The sequence below is a fragment of the Rhinoraja longicauda genome, chromosome 26, assembly GCF_053455715.1.
Source record: "Rhinoraja longicauda isolate Sanriku21f chromosome 26, sRhiLon1.1, whole genome shotgun sequence".
Taxonomy (NCBI): Eukaryota; Metazoa; Chordata; class Chondrichthyes; order Rajiformes; family Arhynchobatidae; genus Rhinoraja; species Rhinoraja longicauda.
The window spans coordinates 26209366-26227809 of record NC_135978.1 but is presented as its reverse complement, the minus strand read 5'-3'; the positions used below and the strand labels follow the sequence as shown (position 1 = coordinate 26227809).

Sequence of the window (18444 nt, the reverse complement as noted above, 5' to 3'; positions counted from 1 at the left end):
CCTACAAAATTATCCTTTGAGAGATCAAATTACTGAGATGAAGTTTATAGTAAGCAAGTGAAAATCAAACAAAAACTGCAGTTGCTGGAAATGTAAAATAAAAACAGAGAGGTCAGGCCAAGTTCTTTTCTGTGGGAAAAGAAACAGAGCTAATGCTTAGTCAGACCCGATGAAGGGTCTTCACCCTAAAATGTGAACCCTCTTTCTCTTCCCGCAGATATGCTGAGTATTTTCAAGAAGGTTGGAAAGTAAGGAAACTCGTCCAGTGTTGTGAAGGGGATGGAATTGATATCTAAATGACCGTTGTGTTTTCATACATTCTTGAATGCAGTATCAGGTCACTTAAAAGATTAGTTCAGTAATTTAGGAATCTCAAAAACATAATAATCTAAATCCACGATCAGTAAGGCACAGCACATATTTTCCATTGCAAAGATTGCCATGTTAGCTTATGCTCAAATAGAATGCAAGAATCTAAAATGTACTGTTTAATTAATATTGGCCTGTACAGATTACAACATTTGCTTTGTTCCATTGCGATATTTACATTTCGCACAGAACAATTTGGAAGCTGAGAGTCATCACGTACTTTATGGAGCAAGAGAAGTGATAGTTTTATGTTTTAAAATTCAAACTGCTAAAAGAGCTCACCTCCATTAAAGTCTCTTCTGGAAGCTCTGGAGCTTCAAATGTGATAAATCCTTCCAAACTTGGAGGCGAGGTACCAAACGTCATGTACTTCAGACTGGAGGGACCCTCTACTCCAGGAGGCGAGGTGCCCATGGAACCACCTGGCGGAGAACCCATGTAAATCCGCCCACTGTTCGAGCACAGAGATCCCAGCGGGCTGCCCGAGCCAACTGCAAGGAAGAGGGGAGAAAAACTAAGCAGAAGCCACAAGGTAATGTATAGAGAATACGATAATAAACTGAAGCTAAATTAGAAGAATTTTTAAAATCACTTGACATTAGAACAGTAAAACACAGAATATTACAGCACAGGAACAGGCCCTTTGGCCCACAATATATGTGCTCAACATGATGCCGAGAGAAACTAATTTCATCTGTCTGCACGTGATTCATATCCGACAGTGTTAAAGATAACGGCAAACATATTTAATCTGCACAACACACATTCCAACATATCAGAAAATCAGGACTATTTTCAGATAACATTCTTCATGCCCATAATATTATTTCAAAATAAAGGCTGTTTGATCTCTTTGAATAATGTCTGTTGGATAATCATTTAAAGGCCAACTCTCATCCCCAAGCCTTTCTCAGATAACACGTTTAGGGAAGTTTAGTGCAATGCAGCATGGAACAGGACCATCGGCCTACCAAGTCCACCGTGACCTATCGCAACTTATCCCACTTTCTCATCCACTCCCTACACACTAGGGACAATTTACAAAGACCAATTAACCTACAAACCCGTCCGTCATTGGGATGTGGGAGGAAACTGGAGCACCCAGAGGAAATGGAGAACATGCAAACTCCACACACACACGCACAAACACAGGACCCGAGGTCAGGAACCAACCCCCGTCCCCCGGGCTGTGAGGCAACAGCTCTACGTGCCTGTAAAGAACATAGGGGGATTAGTATTGTGTACAATTTACATTGTGACAGCAGCCAAGACTTACCTGACATTGTCCTTGCTCTGGTGACCATGTGACTGCTATGGGGAGGGGTGACACTACTTGGCGGTGAACCTACAGTGAACACCACAGTCCTTGGGCTCACTCCCATCACCATGGCAGGGGAACCCACTGTCAGGCCACAAGCGCCTGCAGGAACTGGGCAGAAAGAAAAATAAATCATGCAAACGGGAAGAAATAGTGCAAAATGTGCAAACTGCAAAAGGTACCATCAGAGGACATACAAAACCGAATCTGCTGACACTTTGTGCACTATTTCCACTCTGTACCAAATTAACATGCATGAACTAATTGGGTTATAGCATTATGTTGCACCAAACACATCGCAAATTATTCCCATGAGTTTCTGATGCTATTTGGCCAACTGAGTGGGTAGAGCACAAAACCAGATCTATTAAGCTGCAGAAACAACAGGCATGTGAGTGAAGTAAAATAAAAAGGAAAAGAGGCATACAACGGGGGTCAAAAAATCGGATTTGTTTTGAAAATTTACACACAAAATTACCAGTTTCAAGCCTCTTTTAGTGAATTTCAAAGTAAAAACAGTCATTACAAAATAATGTGAATATGTCACTGTACACTAATAACATTTTGAAGTAAATTCGCACATTAATTGATAATCAGCCCAAAAAGGTGGTAATTGGCTTTTCTGCTGAGTTTTATATTTTAACCCTGTCTTAATTAGTTTAGTTATATAATCTTGCACTTAAATTTAATATTCACTCATTACAGTTCCACCACTGATTTTCTGGCACTCTTGGTTCCAGAGCTTTGCTGGTTTATCCAGCAGGCCAAGGAAGTTGGCTTTGGGGATAGATGTGCTGGCTCCAGCTGGGCGGGAGTTCCAGAGCCCCGGCCACAGGTTGCAAATTCAACCCAACCCACGGAAGTCCCGATGAGATCAAAATTGGCTGCCTTGCCCAGCCAAGGTGCCACATTTTCGGGGAGACTTCCAGGGCACGCAGGGGATTTCCCGCAGAACCCCTAGCGACCTCTAGCGGAACCCTAGTGTTCATTACAAGTTTATACATCGTTTATTTATTTTTCTTTCTTTTTTTCGATCCAATTTCTCAGTTTATTTGGCAAAGTGAAAAACACGGAAATCAAGCAAAAAGCGCGGAAAACGGATTTTAAAAACGCGGAAATCCGCGGAAACTTCACATGCCTGAAACAAGGAACTGCGGGTGCTGCTTTATAAAAGACACAAAGGCAGGAGTAACTCAGCGGTCAGGCAATATCTCTGGAGAACATGGATAGGCGATGATTCGGGTCGGGAACCTTCTTCAGACTCTGAATTTGAAGTAGGGTCTCGAACCCAAACTTTACCTATCTGTGATCTCCAGAGATGCTGCCTGAGACACTCTAGCACTTTGTGGCTTCTTCTATTAAGCTGCAGTTGTGCACTCAGTAAGGGAATTATGGTTTAAGCTAAACATAAAACAAACTGCTGGAGGAACTTCACTGGCCAGGCAACAACTGTGGGGGGAAATGTTTTGGGTGGAACCCCGCTTCAGATTGATGCTGCCTGACCTGCTGAGTTACTTCAGCATTGTTTGTTTCTGCTCAAGGTCGCAGCATTTGCAGTTTGTCTCCAGTTATGGCTTTAGACTGCCCATTCTCCCAGATAACATGGGTACAGGAAGGATCAGTAGAAGAAGGTAAAGTTGCACTGCTAGAAATCATTCAGATACATGCAACAAAACTTAAACTATCCATTCCATTCCTCTTGCACTAAACGTTATTCCCATTATCATTTATCTGTACACTGTGGATGGCTCGATTATAATCATGTAATGTCTTTTTGCTGACTGGTTAGCACGCAACAAAAGCTTTTCACTGTACTTTGGTAAATTACACAATCATTTCTTCACAGGCTGCCACATATTTTTTTCTTCCCATTTTTAAAGCCAGTTTCAATGCTCCCCTCTGCTGCAGGAGTTGACATGAACTTATAGTGCAGGAATGTTGCAGCCCTCCGATACTTTCTCATTGAGCCATTTCTGCATGCACTGATAACAATATGGTGGTCTGTGTTAACTGTAAAACCTTTATTTCCAAGCCAGTTTAAAACCAGCTAATTAATGCATAATAGGGAGCTGTGCCACCACTGGGTGAAAAGGTGCCTTGACAACACACTGACCCATCAGTGTTGTATAGCCTCCCCACCAAAACCTCCATGCAATGAACAATCCTTTAACTACGGCCTTTGTGAAACCCTCAGAAGGAAAACCAATCAAAGGATTGAAGCAGCAGCTCCAGAGTGAATACGGAGAGGATCACCTGACTGCTCTGTTGGTCGAGTAAGACTAAAAATAGAAATATGAACAGCCTTAAACAAAAGGGCAGGAAGGTATTTGGATTTTTTTTTAATGGAGCAGAGACAGGGTACCAAAAGCCAAATGGACATCATTGCCACAAGCCCAGAATTGAAGATATTATCACAGCAAAGTGAGGAGCAATTATCTTTACCTATATCCATTGGACGCTCGGTATTCAGACTGTCGTTGCTGCCCTGATAGGTATGGCCTCCAAATGTGGTCTTTGTCACTTGATCAGATAATTTTCCAGTACTTACAGATCTGCAAAAAGATTCAAATGTATTTTTAAACCAGGTTTAATGTGGTCTTCACTCTGTTGATTAAAGAACTGCGTGCACATACTTGCCAGAATATTGGGGTTATTTGAGGGGAGAATATTTTTACAACGATAACAAGCCTTTCCATCAATTCAGTCAGAATCTCAGGATGTAGCAAAGACATTTACAGCCAATGAAGCACTTTTGAATGTAGACACAAATGTAAAAAAACACAACAGCCAATTTATACATCATAGCCCCACCATGAGATATGTGACTGACAACTTATTTCAGCAATGGTAGAGATAATGTCACTGGTTTTCTTTGATCGGAGTGAATGGTCCCAGGGTGACAATAACAACAGACGTTTCCTGGGTTTGTGCAGCAGCTCCTCAGCTGTGGATTTCTTTGGCAGGACTGGGAAGAGTGGGAAGACAGAGGATTGGGACTCTTTTAAAGAGCAACAAAAGTTGACTAAAAAGGCAATACGGGGAGAAAAGATGAGGTACGAGGGTAAACTAGCCAATAATATAAAGGAGGATAGCAAAAGTTTTTAGGTACGTGAAGAGGAAAAAAATAGTCAAGGCAAATGTGGGTCCCTTGAAGACAGAAGCAGGGGAATTTATTATGGGGAACAAAGAAATGGCAGACGAGTTAAACCGTTACTTTGGATCTGTCTTCACTGAGGAAGATACACACAATCTCCCAAATGTTCTAGGGGCCGGAGAACCTAGGGTGATGGAGGAACTGAAGGAAATCCACATTAGGCAGGAAATGGTTTTGGGTAGACTGATGGGACTGAAGGCTGATAAATCCCCAGGGCCTGATGGTCTGCATCCCAGGGTACTTAAGGAGGTGGCTCTAGAAATAGTGGAAGCATTGGAGATCATTTTTCAATGTTCTATAGATTCAGGATCAGTTCCTGTGGATTGGAGGATAGCAAATGTTATCCCACTTTTTAAGAAAGGAGGGAGAGAGAAAACGGGTAATTATAGACCAGTTAGTCTGACATCAGTGGTGGGGAAGATGCTGGAGTCAATTATAAAAGACGAAATTGCTGAGCATTTGGATAGCAGTAACAGGATCATTCCGAGTCAGCATGGATTTACGAAGGGGAAATCATGCTTGACATATCTACTGGAATTTTTTGAGGATGTAACTAGGAAAATTCACAGGGGAGAGTCAGTGGATGTGGTGTACCTCGACTTTCAGAAAGCCTTCGACAAGGTCCCACATAGGAGATTAGTGGGCAAAATTAGAGCACATGGTATTGGGGGTAGGGTACTAACATGGATAGAAAATTGGTTGACAGACAGAAAGCAAAGAGTGGGGATAAATGGGTCCCTTTCGGAATGGCAGGCAGTGACCAGTGGGGTACCGCAAGGTTCGGTGCTGGGACCCCAGCTATTTACGATATACATTAATGACTTAGACGAAGGGATTAAAAGTACCATTAGCAAATTTGCAGATGATACTAAGCTGGGGGGTAGTGTGAATTGTGAGGAAGATGCAATAAGGCTGCAGGGTGACTTGGACAGGTTGTGTGAGTGGGCGGATACATGGCAGATGCAGTTTAATGTAGATAAGTGTGAGGTTATTCACTTTGGAAGTAAGAATAGAAAGGCAGATTATTATCTGAATGGTGTCAAGTTAGGAGGAGGGGGAGTTCAACGAGATCTGGGTGTCCTAGTGCATCAGTCACTGAAAGGAAGCATGCAGGTACAGCAGGCAGTGAAGAAAGCCAATGGAATGTTGGCCTTCATAACAAGAGGAGTTGAGTATAGGAGCAAAGAGGTTCTTCTACAGTTGTACCGGGCCCTGGTGAGACCGCACCTGGAGTACTGTGTGCAGTTTTGGTCTCCAAATTTGAGGAAGGATATTCTTGCTATGGAGGGCGTGCAGCGTAGGTTCACTAGGTTAATTCCCGGAATGGCGGGACTGTCGTATGTTGAAAGGCTGGAGCGATTGGGCTTGTATACACTGGAATTTAGAAGGATGAGGGGGGATCTTATTGAAACATACAAGATAATTAGGGGATTGGACACATTATGGGCAGATAACATGTTCCCAATGTTGGGGGAGTCCAGAACAAGGGGCCACAGTTTAAGAATAAGGGGTAGGCCATTTAGAACGGAGATGAGGAAGAACTTTTTCAGTCAGAGGGTGGTGAAGGTGTGGAATTCTCTGCCTCAGAAGGCAGTGGAGGCCAGTTCGTTGGATGTTTTCAAGAGAGAGCTGGATAGAGCTCTTAAGGATAGCGGAGTGAGGGGGTATGGGGAGAAGGCAGGAACGGGGTACTGATTGAGAGTGATCAGCCATGATCGCATTGAATGGTGGTGCTGGCTCGAAGGGCTGAATGGCCTACTCCTGCACCTATTGTCTATTGACTTTAATTGAAGGATACCGCAATGGAGTCACAAGGAACTGCAGCTGCTGGAATCTTGAGATAAACACTGAGCTAACTCAGTGGGTCAGGCAGCAGGTGCGGAGGGAATGGACAGGTGGTGTTTTGGCTCCGGTCTGAAGGAGGATCACAACCCAAAATAGAGCTCGTCCAGTCCCTCCACAGATGCTGCCTGACCCGCTGAGTTACTCCAGCACTTTGTGTTCTCCTGAAGGATACCACAATGTCTTGTGGCTGTTTCATCAGGACGAAGCACCTTCAAGTCAGCATCCTCAGTTTCTTGTCATCCTCAAGTCAGTTATAGCTTAGACCACATGAATAAAATTCCCTTTGAGCTCTCTCCCAATAGTTAGTACAAGATTGGATCCAACCCATCAAGCCTCCAAGAGCAGTGATCTTCTTGCCCAGAAAGTATGTTTTTTTTTTTGTTAATACAACAGAACATGGGTTAACATCACCTCCAAAGACACCAAATAAAGAAAATGGTACCTGCCAAAAGTAGTTTTGTTCTCCTCAGAAGCTGCACGTCTAGAACTTGCTTGTGGGTGATAGATGCAGAACTCTCTGGCCTCCAGCATGGCTTTCGACTGTATTGGTGGACTCTCAGTTAATTCTTGCTGTGCAGCCAAGGCAAGCAAATTGGAAGATGCTTGAGTTTTAGGTAGCTTGAGTGGAGCAGTAGTCTATGGTAGCACACATATGTTAAACTGAAATTCATCTTGAAAGGCATTGGAACACCTATCCTAACTTGCTTCCATGGAAGCAAACAGCATAACCATTAACGTTCACTCACCTTTGTTGGCGACCCAATGATAGTGGGCAAGGGAGTTTTATGCAGCCAGTCTGAACTTCGCGGGGATGTTCCCATGTGTTTTGTTGGGGAGGTGCCGAGGCTGACTGGCCTACCAGGCTGTGGAGAATGGCTACAGCCATACCCTGCAGACGGAGGATAGACTGGCTCCGAGTGCTGCTTACGGAGTTTTTGTTTGCTCTGGTAGATATCAGTAAGAGTTGGGGCACTTTGGAGCCTTGCACCCAGTAAGTGTGATTGAGGGGATGGTGAACCTGGAAACAATATTCTATATTTAGTCTCACAAAATGGAAGGAAAACAAATAGCAACATAAATCTCTACAGTTGCGATATCAGAGTGAGAAATTTCAATGTTCATTATTTAAACCTAATCAACTGAGTCATGAATGTACTTAACTTACTGTAAATCACAAAATAACCTTTTCATTACAAAATATCTTTTTCATTTCTTCGTATTATCAATAAAAAAGTGAATATATTTGTCAAAATAAAACCAGCCACATTTAGTTTAGTTTAGTGAAACTGGTCCTTCGGCCCACCAAGTCCATGCCGACCATTGATCAACCATTCACACTAGTTCTATGTTATCCCACATTTGCATCCACTCCCTACATACTAGCCACAATTTACAGAGGCCAATTAACCTACAAGCCCGCATGTCTTTGGGATGTGGGAGGAAACCCACGCGGTCACAGGGAGATTGTTCAAACTTCACAGACAGCACCCAAAGTCAGGATAGAACCTAGATCTCTGGCGCTGAGAGGCAGCAGTTCTACCAATTGTACCAAATGCATTCACATACATTTTCTACAATATTTGGTGCTGAAGACAGTTAATAATACACACAAGAATAACAAATAGGAATTCAAAGATATTGGATGGTTTATCATTGTTATTTATTAGGTGTCTGTGATGAAGGCGAAGTAGTACATGTTTTGTTTGAGTGGACGGGGAATATTTGAAGAATTATATACATGGATCAAAACTCTGAACATCTTTTTGAGAGATCTTAATATTCAAAGTTTGCAGCTCATACATTTGTGCAGTTAGTATAGAAGTTCTATAAATCACACTGCTTTTCACTTAATGTTGGAAATACAAAATTAATTATAAGCAGCAGTTTATAAAAAGTTCTGAACATTTCATCCTCAACTAATACTAAAATATCAGTAATTGCACTTTGAAATAAAATTTATCGAGAAAGATTGCAAGATGTTTGATGCAAAAGATGCTACATTTCCAAATTTCTGTTTTTCACATTTCATCTTGAACTAGCTTGCTTCATGCAAGATAGCAATAACCATATAGGTGATTCATAAAATTATTGTTTTGGAAACTTAATTTTTTTTAAGCTTTATCAGAATGCAACATTCTCAAAACACACCCATTTCCTTGAATGACATCATCAAGGATAACTTTTCATGTTAGCTGTGGGCAGTTTTGCTTATAAATGAGATTTAAACTTATCCAGTTCAGTACAAAGTCAAGGGAACTTATAAAACAAGGTGGTGTCCCCAAAACAGGATTTATTCCAGTCTTGCGATTGGTATGTTTGACGTGGCAACCAAGGTTACAATCTCTTTGGTATTCACATTGTAGAAGTGTTTTCAGACAAGATCTTTCAGTGCACAAAGGGTAGGTGACCAGAAACCTGGACAAAGGAGTATTTTTTATGAGAGGAGGGAAAGATCCAGATCAATTGGGGAAGTGGGCAAAGGAATAGCAGATGGAATTTAACTCAGTGATGCATTTTGGAAAGTTAAACTGAGGCAGGACTTGCACAGTAAATGACAGGGACCTGGGGAATGTTGTAGAACAGAGAAGCCTTGGGATAGCTAAATGCAACCAAATGGAACAAGCTCAGGAAAGCATCTTGGTTGGCATGGATGAGTGGAGCCGAAGGACTGGTTTCCATCCCGTATTATTCTAAATTTACAGAAGGAGCTTTGAAGGCGTAAACATGAAGCGGAAGGTAATTTGTTTCTTACAAAAGTTTTCCTACACTCTTCCTACCTGCATTAATTGGCTTTGTATTGTTGTGTAGCGACACGAAAAGCTGGAGTAACTCAGTGGGTCAGATAGTATCTGTCTGACCAGCTGAGTTACTCCAGATTTTTGTGTCTATCATCGGTTTAAACCACCATCTGTAGTTCCTTCCTACACGTCTTGCATTGTCGTGGTCTACCCACTTAATCAAATGTTGCCATTTGTTCATCAATGAGTTTGATGATGTAATTATATCAGACTATACCCTAGCCACTGTGCAGATTTATAGTCAGCCTGTGAACATCTGCACAGAACGTGTCCTCTTGTCCCCAGTTTAAATTTCCCTTTTTAGGCTTACTTTTCCCTTCTCCCAAGTTAATGCCAAAAATGTTGTAATATTGTTAGATTCTAAAAAAAGGAGATTAAAATGAAGTCATTATTTATATTAAATTATTAATTGACGTGTTCCTCTAACCCTATCCTAAGTTTTTCCCCCCCGATAAATCACCAATCCATACATCATTATACATTCATAAGAGTAAGGGGTCCTAGTTTATTGTAAACAATAATTCATTTTCAGAATGTGCCTCTTCCATGGTCTGCCATTTTTGTTCCCCCAGGGAATGCCTCAGGGAAGGTGGTGGGCAAAGGAGGCACTTTAGTGTCTTTCCTTGATTGTTTGCAAATGAAAGGTAATTATATTTTATGGTCTGCAATTTTTGCTCAAAGAGAAATCAGATATTCATTTGAACATAGGCCACATGTGCTTAGAGACATTTGGCGTGACCAATGTCATATTTCTCCTCCTCCAATTCCCACCCCCTGTCACAATATTGGCCCAACTTCCTATTTTGCAGCTTCAAATCCCACTCACACTGAGCAACAAGATCAATATCCAATCTCTCCATGCAACCCTCGTGCTGCTACCTCACTCGTGTCCTTGCTGCAGCACATCACGCATCTCTGCAGCAGATATTAACAGAGGATGGAATCAGTCACCTCCCTCTGTCAAATCTCTGTAATTTGCCAACCAACGACCTCTCCAGCGTTAACAATGACCCATGGAATAGTCAAACATATTGAAACTCTCTCCATGGTCATGGCTTCAGTGAACATCCCTACTAGAAAAAGACACCAGATCCAATGTCCTCTCGGCCTGGACAGTTAGTTGAGTTTATGTACTACAATACTTTGCAAAGAGAGTAGCAAAGTTCATTAATATAAGAAAATAACTGCAGATGCTGGTACAAATCGAAGGTATTTATTCACAAAATGCTGGAGTAACTCAGCAGGTCAGGCAGCATCTCGGGAGAGAAGGAATGGGTGACGCTTCGGGTCGAGACCCTTCCTCAGACTGAGGAAGGGTCTCAGTCCGAGGAAGGGTCTCGACCCGAAGTCTGAGGAAGGGTCTCTTCCTCAGTCTGAGGAAGGGTCTTGACCCGAAGCGTCACCCATTCCTTCTCTCCCGAGATGCTGCCTGACCTGCTGAGTTACTCCAGCATTTTGTGAATAAAAGTTCATTAATAGACACAAAGGGACGGAGTAATTCAGTGGGTCAGGCAGCATCCCTGGAAAACGTGGATGGGTGATACTTTGGGCTGAGGCCCTTCTTCAGACTGCCCTAACCTGAAATGTCATCTATCCATGTTTTCCAGTGATGCTGCCTGACACATCGAGTTACACCAGCACTTGATTTATTTTTGATAAACTGACATCTGCAGTTCCTTGTGTCTTCAAGGCTCATTAATGTTTAACTTTCCAGAAAATTCCAGTTTCCCTACTGTCCTAGCTCCTTAGCAAATATTGCCTCTTCATCTTTAGCGTTAATAACATCCAAAATATTGGACACATTTGACTCAAGAATTTATTCTACAAGTCTAAATATTGGATGCACTGTGACGGAATGAGATGCAGAGCTTGTCCACTTATAATGCAGAGCTTGTCCACTCATCGTGCAGAGATCTCTCATTAGATAGAAATAGTAGTACCCAATGAATGCATGAACTGTTTGAAATAATGCCATTGAATATGGAAAAGGTTCGTCACCTTGATGCTGCGATCACGTAAATGAAATCAAGTACTCTCATGCTGAACGGGTCGGGAACAGATGTTTACTCCAATACACTTTATACTGTTAATTCACATTTCATAGGGCAACTGGCATGCAAGAATTTGACTCTTATTTCTTATAATACTCACCTGATGGTGTTCTGGATCTTGACTCATGTCCCTGGGGCAGACCACAGCAGCAATGGCTAAGCTGTTCAGGGATGGTGCCAACTGCGGAAATGCAACCATTAATAAGATGCATTTATTCTAGCATTAATGCACCCTCACCTGACCATTTCAATTAACTTGAAGATATTTAAAGCTAACTGCGACTTATTTTTACAAATAAGAGTGCGGTAACTGTGGATTCATTTATAATACCCCCCCCCCCCCAAAAAGTGTTAAATTAGCGCTTTGAATAAGTTTTCACAGTGAAGGTAATTGTGTTATAAGGGAAACAAAATAAATTATGTCGAAGAGCTTTGTGAATATTTAGATGAACACAAAGACAGTGGAGAAAATAAAGGGATTTAGATAATTAAATCTCTACTTGAACTTACTTTCCCAATGTACTAAAAATAATAAAGTTGAAGATGAATGAAATATAATGTTCTAAAGGCTCAGTTTCCAGATATTTCTCCTCGGGATTGGAAAATTACAAATGGCATTAAATCATTTGATCAGGGAAGGAAGAAAAACTAGATTCCACAAGCCTAAAATCATAAACAAAATAATTCTAGGGCCAGCAGTAATTGCAGGGAGGTTACTGATATCTATTTACAGAGGTAGGAGAAACATTGAGGAAGTATGAATTGCTTGAATAGAATCAGCATGGATGAGTGACAAATACAACATGTTTGAGGACAAACATGATGATTTCAAAATAAAAAGAGAGATAAAGTGTTGGAGTAATTCAGTGGATCAGGCAGCATCTCTGGAGAACATGGACAGGTGATGTTTCGGGTAGGAAGCCTTCCCCTCCATGATTACAGCTGTTTGAAACAAATGTCTGTAGTTCCTTGTAAATAACATCCTCTACAATGTGAATCAGCTTTGCAAATGCGCGGGGCAAATGTAGGGACACGTACTGTCTTCCACATGGTTTTTGCTGCAACTTGTAACAGAAATCTGACAAAGAAAACCTCTAATACAATAAATACTGAAGGCATTCCGTTTACCCACCTAATGGTGAAGGGGAATAGGGCCTGGACGATCCAGTGGAGAGTCTGCGATTGGGGTTTTGTGGTGCATCAGCCGCGGCTGGTGACCCTCCAGTTGCCTTCATGAAACCCATTGGGCTTGTGTTAGATCTCTTTACCATTCCCGACCTGAGAAATTCAAGAAGTTAGCAGTGAATGCACAACAACGTTGATTTGCATCATGCTGTACATCACAGGCTCCTTCACACAAGCACTAATTGCATTTAGACTTTAGAGATACAGCGTGGAAACAGGCCCTTCGGCCCACCGAATCCGTGCCACCCAGCAATCACGCCATACGCTAGCACTATCCTACACACGAGAGACAATTTACAATTTTTTTTTTTACAGAAGCCATTTAACCTACAAACCTGTACGTCTTTGGAGTGTGGGAGGAAACCGGAGCACCTGGAGAAAACCCATGTGGTCACAGGGAGAATGTACAAACTTCGTACAGACAGCACCCATAGTCAGGACCAAACATGGGTCTCTGGAGTGGTGAGGCAGCAACTCAACCGCCACCGGTGTGCCTCGTTGTTCAATAAGGGCAAAATAGAATATCTTAAAAAAGGAATGCAGAGGTTTAGGGAGGGGGCTTACACAGAATGGATCCCCGTTGATAATGAATGAAAACCACTAGGGCCAGACACACAAGAGACTGCAAATGATGAAATCTGAAGCACAAAAAAAAGAAAAGCCAAGGAGGAACTCAGCAGGTCAGACAGCATCTGTGGAGGAAAATGGATAGGTGATGCTCGGGTTGGGATCCTTCATTTGGTCAGAAAGAGTAGAGGGGAAGTAGCTAGGATAAAGAAGTTGGGGAGAGAACTCTAACCCCCCCCCCCGATAGAGTTGCTGCCTCACAGCGCCAGAGACCCTGGCTTGATCCTGACCTATGGTGTTGTCCGTGTGGAGTTTGCACGTTCCCCCTGTGACACACATGGGTTTCCTCTGGGTTCTCCGGTTTCCTCCCACATCCCAAAGACGTTCGGGTTTGTAGGTTAATTGGCCTCTGTGTATTGCCCCCAAGATGTGGATGTGAAACTAGGATGACATAGAACTAGAGTGAACGGATGGTTGGCATGGAGTCGATGGGCCCGTTTCCTGCTGCATCTCTGAACTAAACTAATTCCAGAATCTGCAGTCTTTTGAGCTTCACATCACCTCCCAGCCTCTGTCGCTATCTCCACCCTTTCCTCCCTAATGTGGCTTATTTGCCAATCAACCCCATTTTACCTGCAATCACCTATTGCTTACTAGCTCTTGCCCCATTTCACCGCCCTCCCCAACTTCCATACTGAGGGGCTATTTCCCCTCAACTCTTTCAGTCCAGGTGAAGTGTCTCAACCCGAAATGTCAATTATCCATTTCTCTCCACAGATGCTGCCTGGACCGACAAATTCCCTCAGCAGCTTTCAAGAGTCCCAGAAATGGAGTGTTGGAAAGGTCTTGCAGGATCATCGGTGGCTGTCGGGATACCGTGGGGTAAGGACTTGGGAGGGAGCAGAAACTGGAGATGAACTTTAAAAGTGAAGCTTTACCAGACAGACGATCCATTAAATCAACCAGCACTAGGATGGTGTATGAACAGGCAAATCATCAGAGCACCAAATTCTAAGCATCAGAGTCTTGGATAGCTCCTATCTACATAGTGAAACTTTCCGCAGTACTCTCCATTAATCCAGTCTTTTTTGGAAAAGGGGGCAATTATTTCTAGAGTTTCACGTGCTTGAAATGCCAAGTGATCTCACAACATTCTTGTCTTTTTGAGCTCTTTAATACATCTTAATGTGGTCTTATGGAAGTCTAGTTTACCAAAGCAATGGCAACAATACAGGAGTAGAATCCGGTTTTAAGTTTTTTTTTTTTAATGGTACAAAGTGCTGGAGTAACTCAGCTGGTCAGGCAGCATCTTTGGAAAATGTGGATAGGTGACATTTTGGGTGGGGACCCTGCTTCAGACCGATTGTGGTAGGTGGAGAACGCTGGCAGAGATGTGGGGGTGGGATAATACCTGATAAGTGATAGGTGGATACAGGCGAGTGTGGGGTGGGGAAGACGGGAGGGTTTGTTTGGCAGTTTTTTTATCATGACTTGGAAGCACCAGATTCTACTGACACAGAAGCAATTAGCAAAGAACACGAATTGAACATTCTTGTGGACAAGGAGAACATCAGCTTAATCATCCATGTAGACAAGTTTTCACTTGGTGCGTTTCTAATGACTAAAGTAGCATCTGCTGGCAAGTCAAGCAACTTCTTGACATCGTCGGCCTCTTTAGCACTTACGTCATATACATATATTCCCTTCCAGTTAAAAAAGTCTTCCTGAATTTTGTGCAATTATCTTCTCGCTAAATTACTAGCTAACGGATGATTTGTCCTATTTATATTACATTCTTTTGCAGATGGCAACTGGTTTTTAACTGGGTTTGTGGTAAAAGCTGACCTCAGATTCTACCTCCAGGTGGCACAACACACAAGTATTGCTGCTCTCTATCAATGCTGCTGCCCTTTACGATTTACAGTTGCTGGGTTTAATAGATTTTACACAATGTCTAGTTGTAAATTTAGAAACATTTACAACATTTTCGTACAGGGAAGTCCATGTTGATGCGGTTTTCTGCCTTTAAATATATAAAAAATATTTTGTTTCTTTATTCTGGACTCCCCTGCAACACACCCACCAATTGTGAGAAGGGTCACTGACTTGTCACACACTCCCACGTCACTGCAATGACCTTGCTACCATTCAGATTGCTTTACTTTGTCATGAACAAGCCTCTTCTTGTGGCACCTTAAACATCATAAAAGGGACCAGAAAATTAAATTGGAGAACCCCAAGGTGGAAAAAACACTCCATTATATGGGAAATAGTTGAACAGTATAAAACTAGAGAAATAGAATGTAAATGCTCAATATATCACATTGAAATTTCTTACTGCGATTTAACAACATATTGAGACTTATTCAAGTGTGCCTTAAAACAAATAAAGGAAACTAAGGTTTTTTTACTCATTACCAAATGATATCCTGTGCCATTATTGAGCCAACAAGTGACATTGCAAAACCGCTTTATCTGCTCATTGCTATTCTGGGGACTTGCTATAGACAGTAAGACTCCATTAATCCAGTAGGCTTTGGACTTTAGTGGTATTGGACCAGCAGATTTTACAGACTGTTTGATGCCATTCTTACAAGCATTATTATACTGATTCTCGAACACACGTATAATTTTCTTTTTTTAGAAGGGCAGAGTTTAAAGGAGATGTGTGGGGCAAGGTTTTTTTTTAGAACACAGAGTGGTGAGTGCCTGGAACATGCACTGCCAGGAGTGATGGTGGAGGCAGATACGATAATGATGTTTAAGAAGCTCTTAGATAGGCACATAATATGGATGGATATGAATCATGTGCAGGCAGATGAAATTAGTTTATCTTGGCATCATGTTTAGTACAGATATTGTGGATCAAAGGGCCTGTTCCTGTGCTGTAATGTTCTAAGCTCTATATACAAGTGCCTCAAATCATCATACTGAGTATTTCAACATTTTATTTCAGCATTTTCCTACTGTGCAGACTTTGGACCACAAATGCATTTTAAGCTGCAGGATGCACACTGACATACTGAAAAGTAAATTATTTATTTTCAATCTCAATTGAGGTTCTGAACTTGAATAACAACGTCACTGGTGGAGTCATAAAGGTCCATACTCAGTGGAGTTTCTTCATCTCAAATATCTACGACTCCAACCACCTCACATGCTGTAAACTTCAGATACAAACTTTATGTTTTAAAATATAGAGTAAAACTTATGCTTTAGAGTTTGGGAAATGGACTTCCTAGAAAGGCCAATAATTTTTTGTTCATCTTGAGTTAAGTTGCCTAGATGATAAATTGTGAACTGGGAAACACTACTCAAATCAGACAGGACTTAAGAGCCTGCTCTGTTATTTTTAAATATAGTTAGAGACAACCACACAGGTATAGGTGCATGTTACATAAAGACTAGAGTAAGTGCATGCTATCACTCTCACAACCCACATTGTTTTCAATCCATTTCCTGCCGGCTTCGAGCCTTGTCAATACCTGACTCATTCTCTTTTGTCATCCCATTTGCAGACTGCTTCCCACCAGCTTCTGCAGGACACCATTGATGCATATCTTGGTTGCTAATGCAAATGACCTGCAGGCTCCTGCCATCGGCAAAAACTCCAAGATCAACTTCCAGCAAATGACTTGATGTGCCCATCCCACACTATACAAGCCTGTGCAACAGTTGAAAGCTCCTGTACTCAATTATCCCAGCAATGGCACTCTGAGCAACATCTCACTGATCTGCTGAAACACCTCAATGTAAAATCCACTTCCTTCTGTAATTGAATGTAATTAGTTGAAATAGTCAAGTGAATAAGGAGCTTATATCATTTCATCCCTGAACAAATTAATCACTAATTTCAACCTTTTAAAAAAAGGCTGTGGCAGTTTATTGTATATTTTACACTTTTTCTTGCAAATGGGAACAAAAGCTTTTAAGATTTTACTTAAGAGAGTGTGAAAACAGGCCCTTCGGCCCACCGACTCAGTGCCAACCAGTGATTACCCCGTACAATAGCCATACCATACATACTAGGGACAAACTACAATTTGTACTGAAGCAAATTAACCTACATACCTGCACATCTATAGTGTGGGAGGAAACCGGAGCACCCAGACAAAACCCACGTGGTCACGGGGAGAACAAGCAAATTCCGTACAGACAGCACTTGTTCACAGAACAGATGCTGGTGAAAGCTCTAGCGGATATCTCGATGAAACTAGTACTTATATTTCAGAAGAGAAGTCAGGTTACGCGACGGTGAAAAACTTGTAGATTCTTTGTACAGGACAACACACACAAGCATTTTAGGGTGACCTGGTAAAATACATAGAACAGCAAAACAATCACATACCTGGGTGATCCATAGGGGTTAGCGTTGTGGCTGGAAATGACATGCAGGTTCTGTTCAATCCGCTGGTAGTTTCTGATCTGAGTAGGGACAGGGATTGGAGCTGACTCAGTACGGGGAGACACTGGAGGTGGGCACTGCCTGGAGTCAAAACACAACAATCCGTCAGGAGGCAGGTATTTCAGCTGCTTGATGTACCCAAACCATTAAATAACTAATACTTCAGGAGCCAGATAGAAAGGAGCGAGTGAGTAGCTGCTATTCGACATGAAGCTGGCAAGCTGCTGTTTTTGTCTTGTAAACAACCTCCCACTTGAATTATGACTGCCTACTGCACAAAACTCTTCACAAGCCTTCTTTCAACTTTGTCTGGGTTAACCAAATAAGCTTTACTTCAGTGAAGGTTTGTTGTCAACAGAATAAGGAAGCTCTCCACGTGATGTGTTTCACACCCCCTTTCTTTCCACATGCCGGCACATCAATTACATAAAATCTAGAAGTTCTAAGAAAACAAATTGAGGGAACACAGCTAGGAACACTTTGTCCCAAAGCAGCAGTGATGGCATTCTAGAATTTAAAAGGTGGCAATCAACATAACAACGGAAGTGAGTCACAAGAGGGGGGAAAAAAAATCAAAACAACTGATAGTTCAAGAGCAGGTCAGCAGCACATGCTGACAAATGTATCTCAGACCGCCTGACGTTCAGTATCCCGTATTCAGTTTAAGCTAATGACAGCTGCAAAAGACACTCCTGCTGGAGTCGTCCTTCTCAATTGAATTTCCAAGAACTTCGGCCGAATGAAAACACAAG

At 42.0% G+C, this 18444-nt stretch overlaps 1 protein-coding gene across 5 annotated transcripts in view; it reads right to left on the bottom strand.

Annotated features, from left to right (window-relative positions):
- ulk2 (unc-51 like autophagy activating kinase 2) overlaps nucleotides 1-18444 on the bottom strand; it is a 111346-nt gene that overhangs the window by 16057 nt on the left and 76845 nt on the right. For 4 of the 5 annotated variants that reach the window (XM_078422410.1, XM_078422409.1, XM_078422412.1 and 1 more), the window contains 8 exons: nucleotides 17636-17773; nucleotides 12668-12813; nucleotides 11636-11716; nucleotides 7433-7704; nucleotides 7129-7322; nucleotides 4130-4239; nucleotides 1646-1798; nucleotides 652-860 (listed from right to left, as the gene is read on the bottom strand). In XM_078422410.1, coding sequence (XP_078278536.1) covers nucleotides 652-860; nucleotides 1646-1798; nucleotides 4130-4239; nucleotides 7129-7322; nucleotides 7433-7704; nucleotides 11636-11716; nucleotides 12668-12813; nucleotides 17636-17773 — 1303 coding nt within the window. The remainder of the gene's footprint in view (nucleotides 1-651; nucleotides 861-1645; nucleotides 1799-4129; nucleotides 4240-7128; nucleotides 7323-7432; nucleotides 7705-11635; nucleotides 11717-12667; nucleotides 12814-17635; nucleotides 17774-18444) is intronic. The other variant, XM_078422411.1, reaches the window with a different exon arrangement.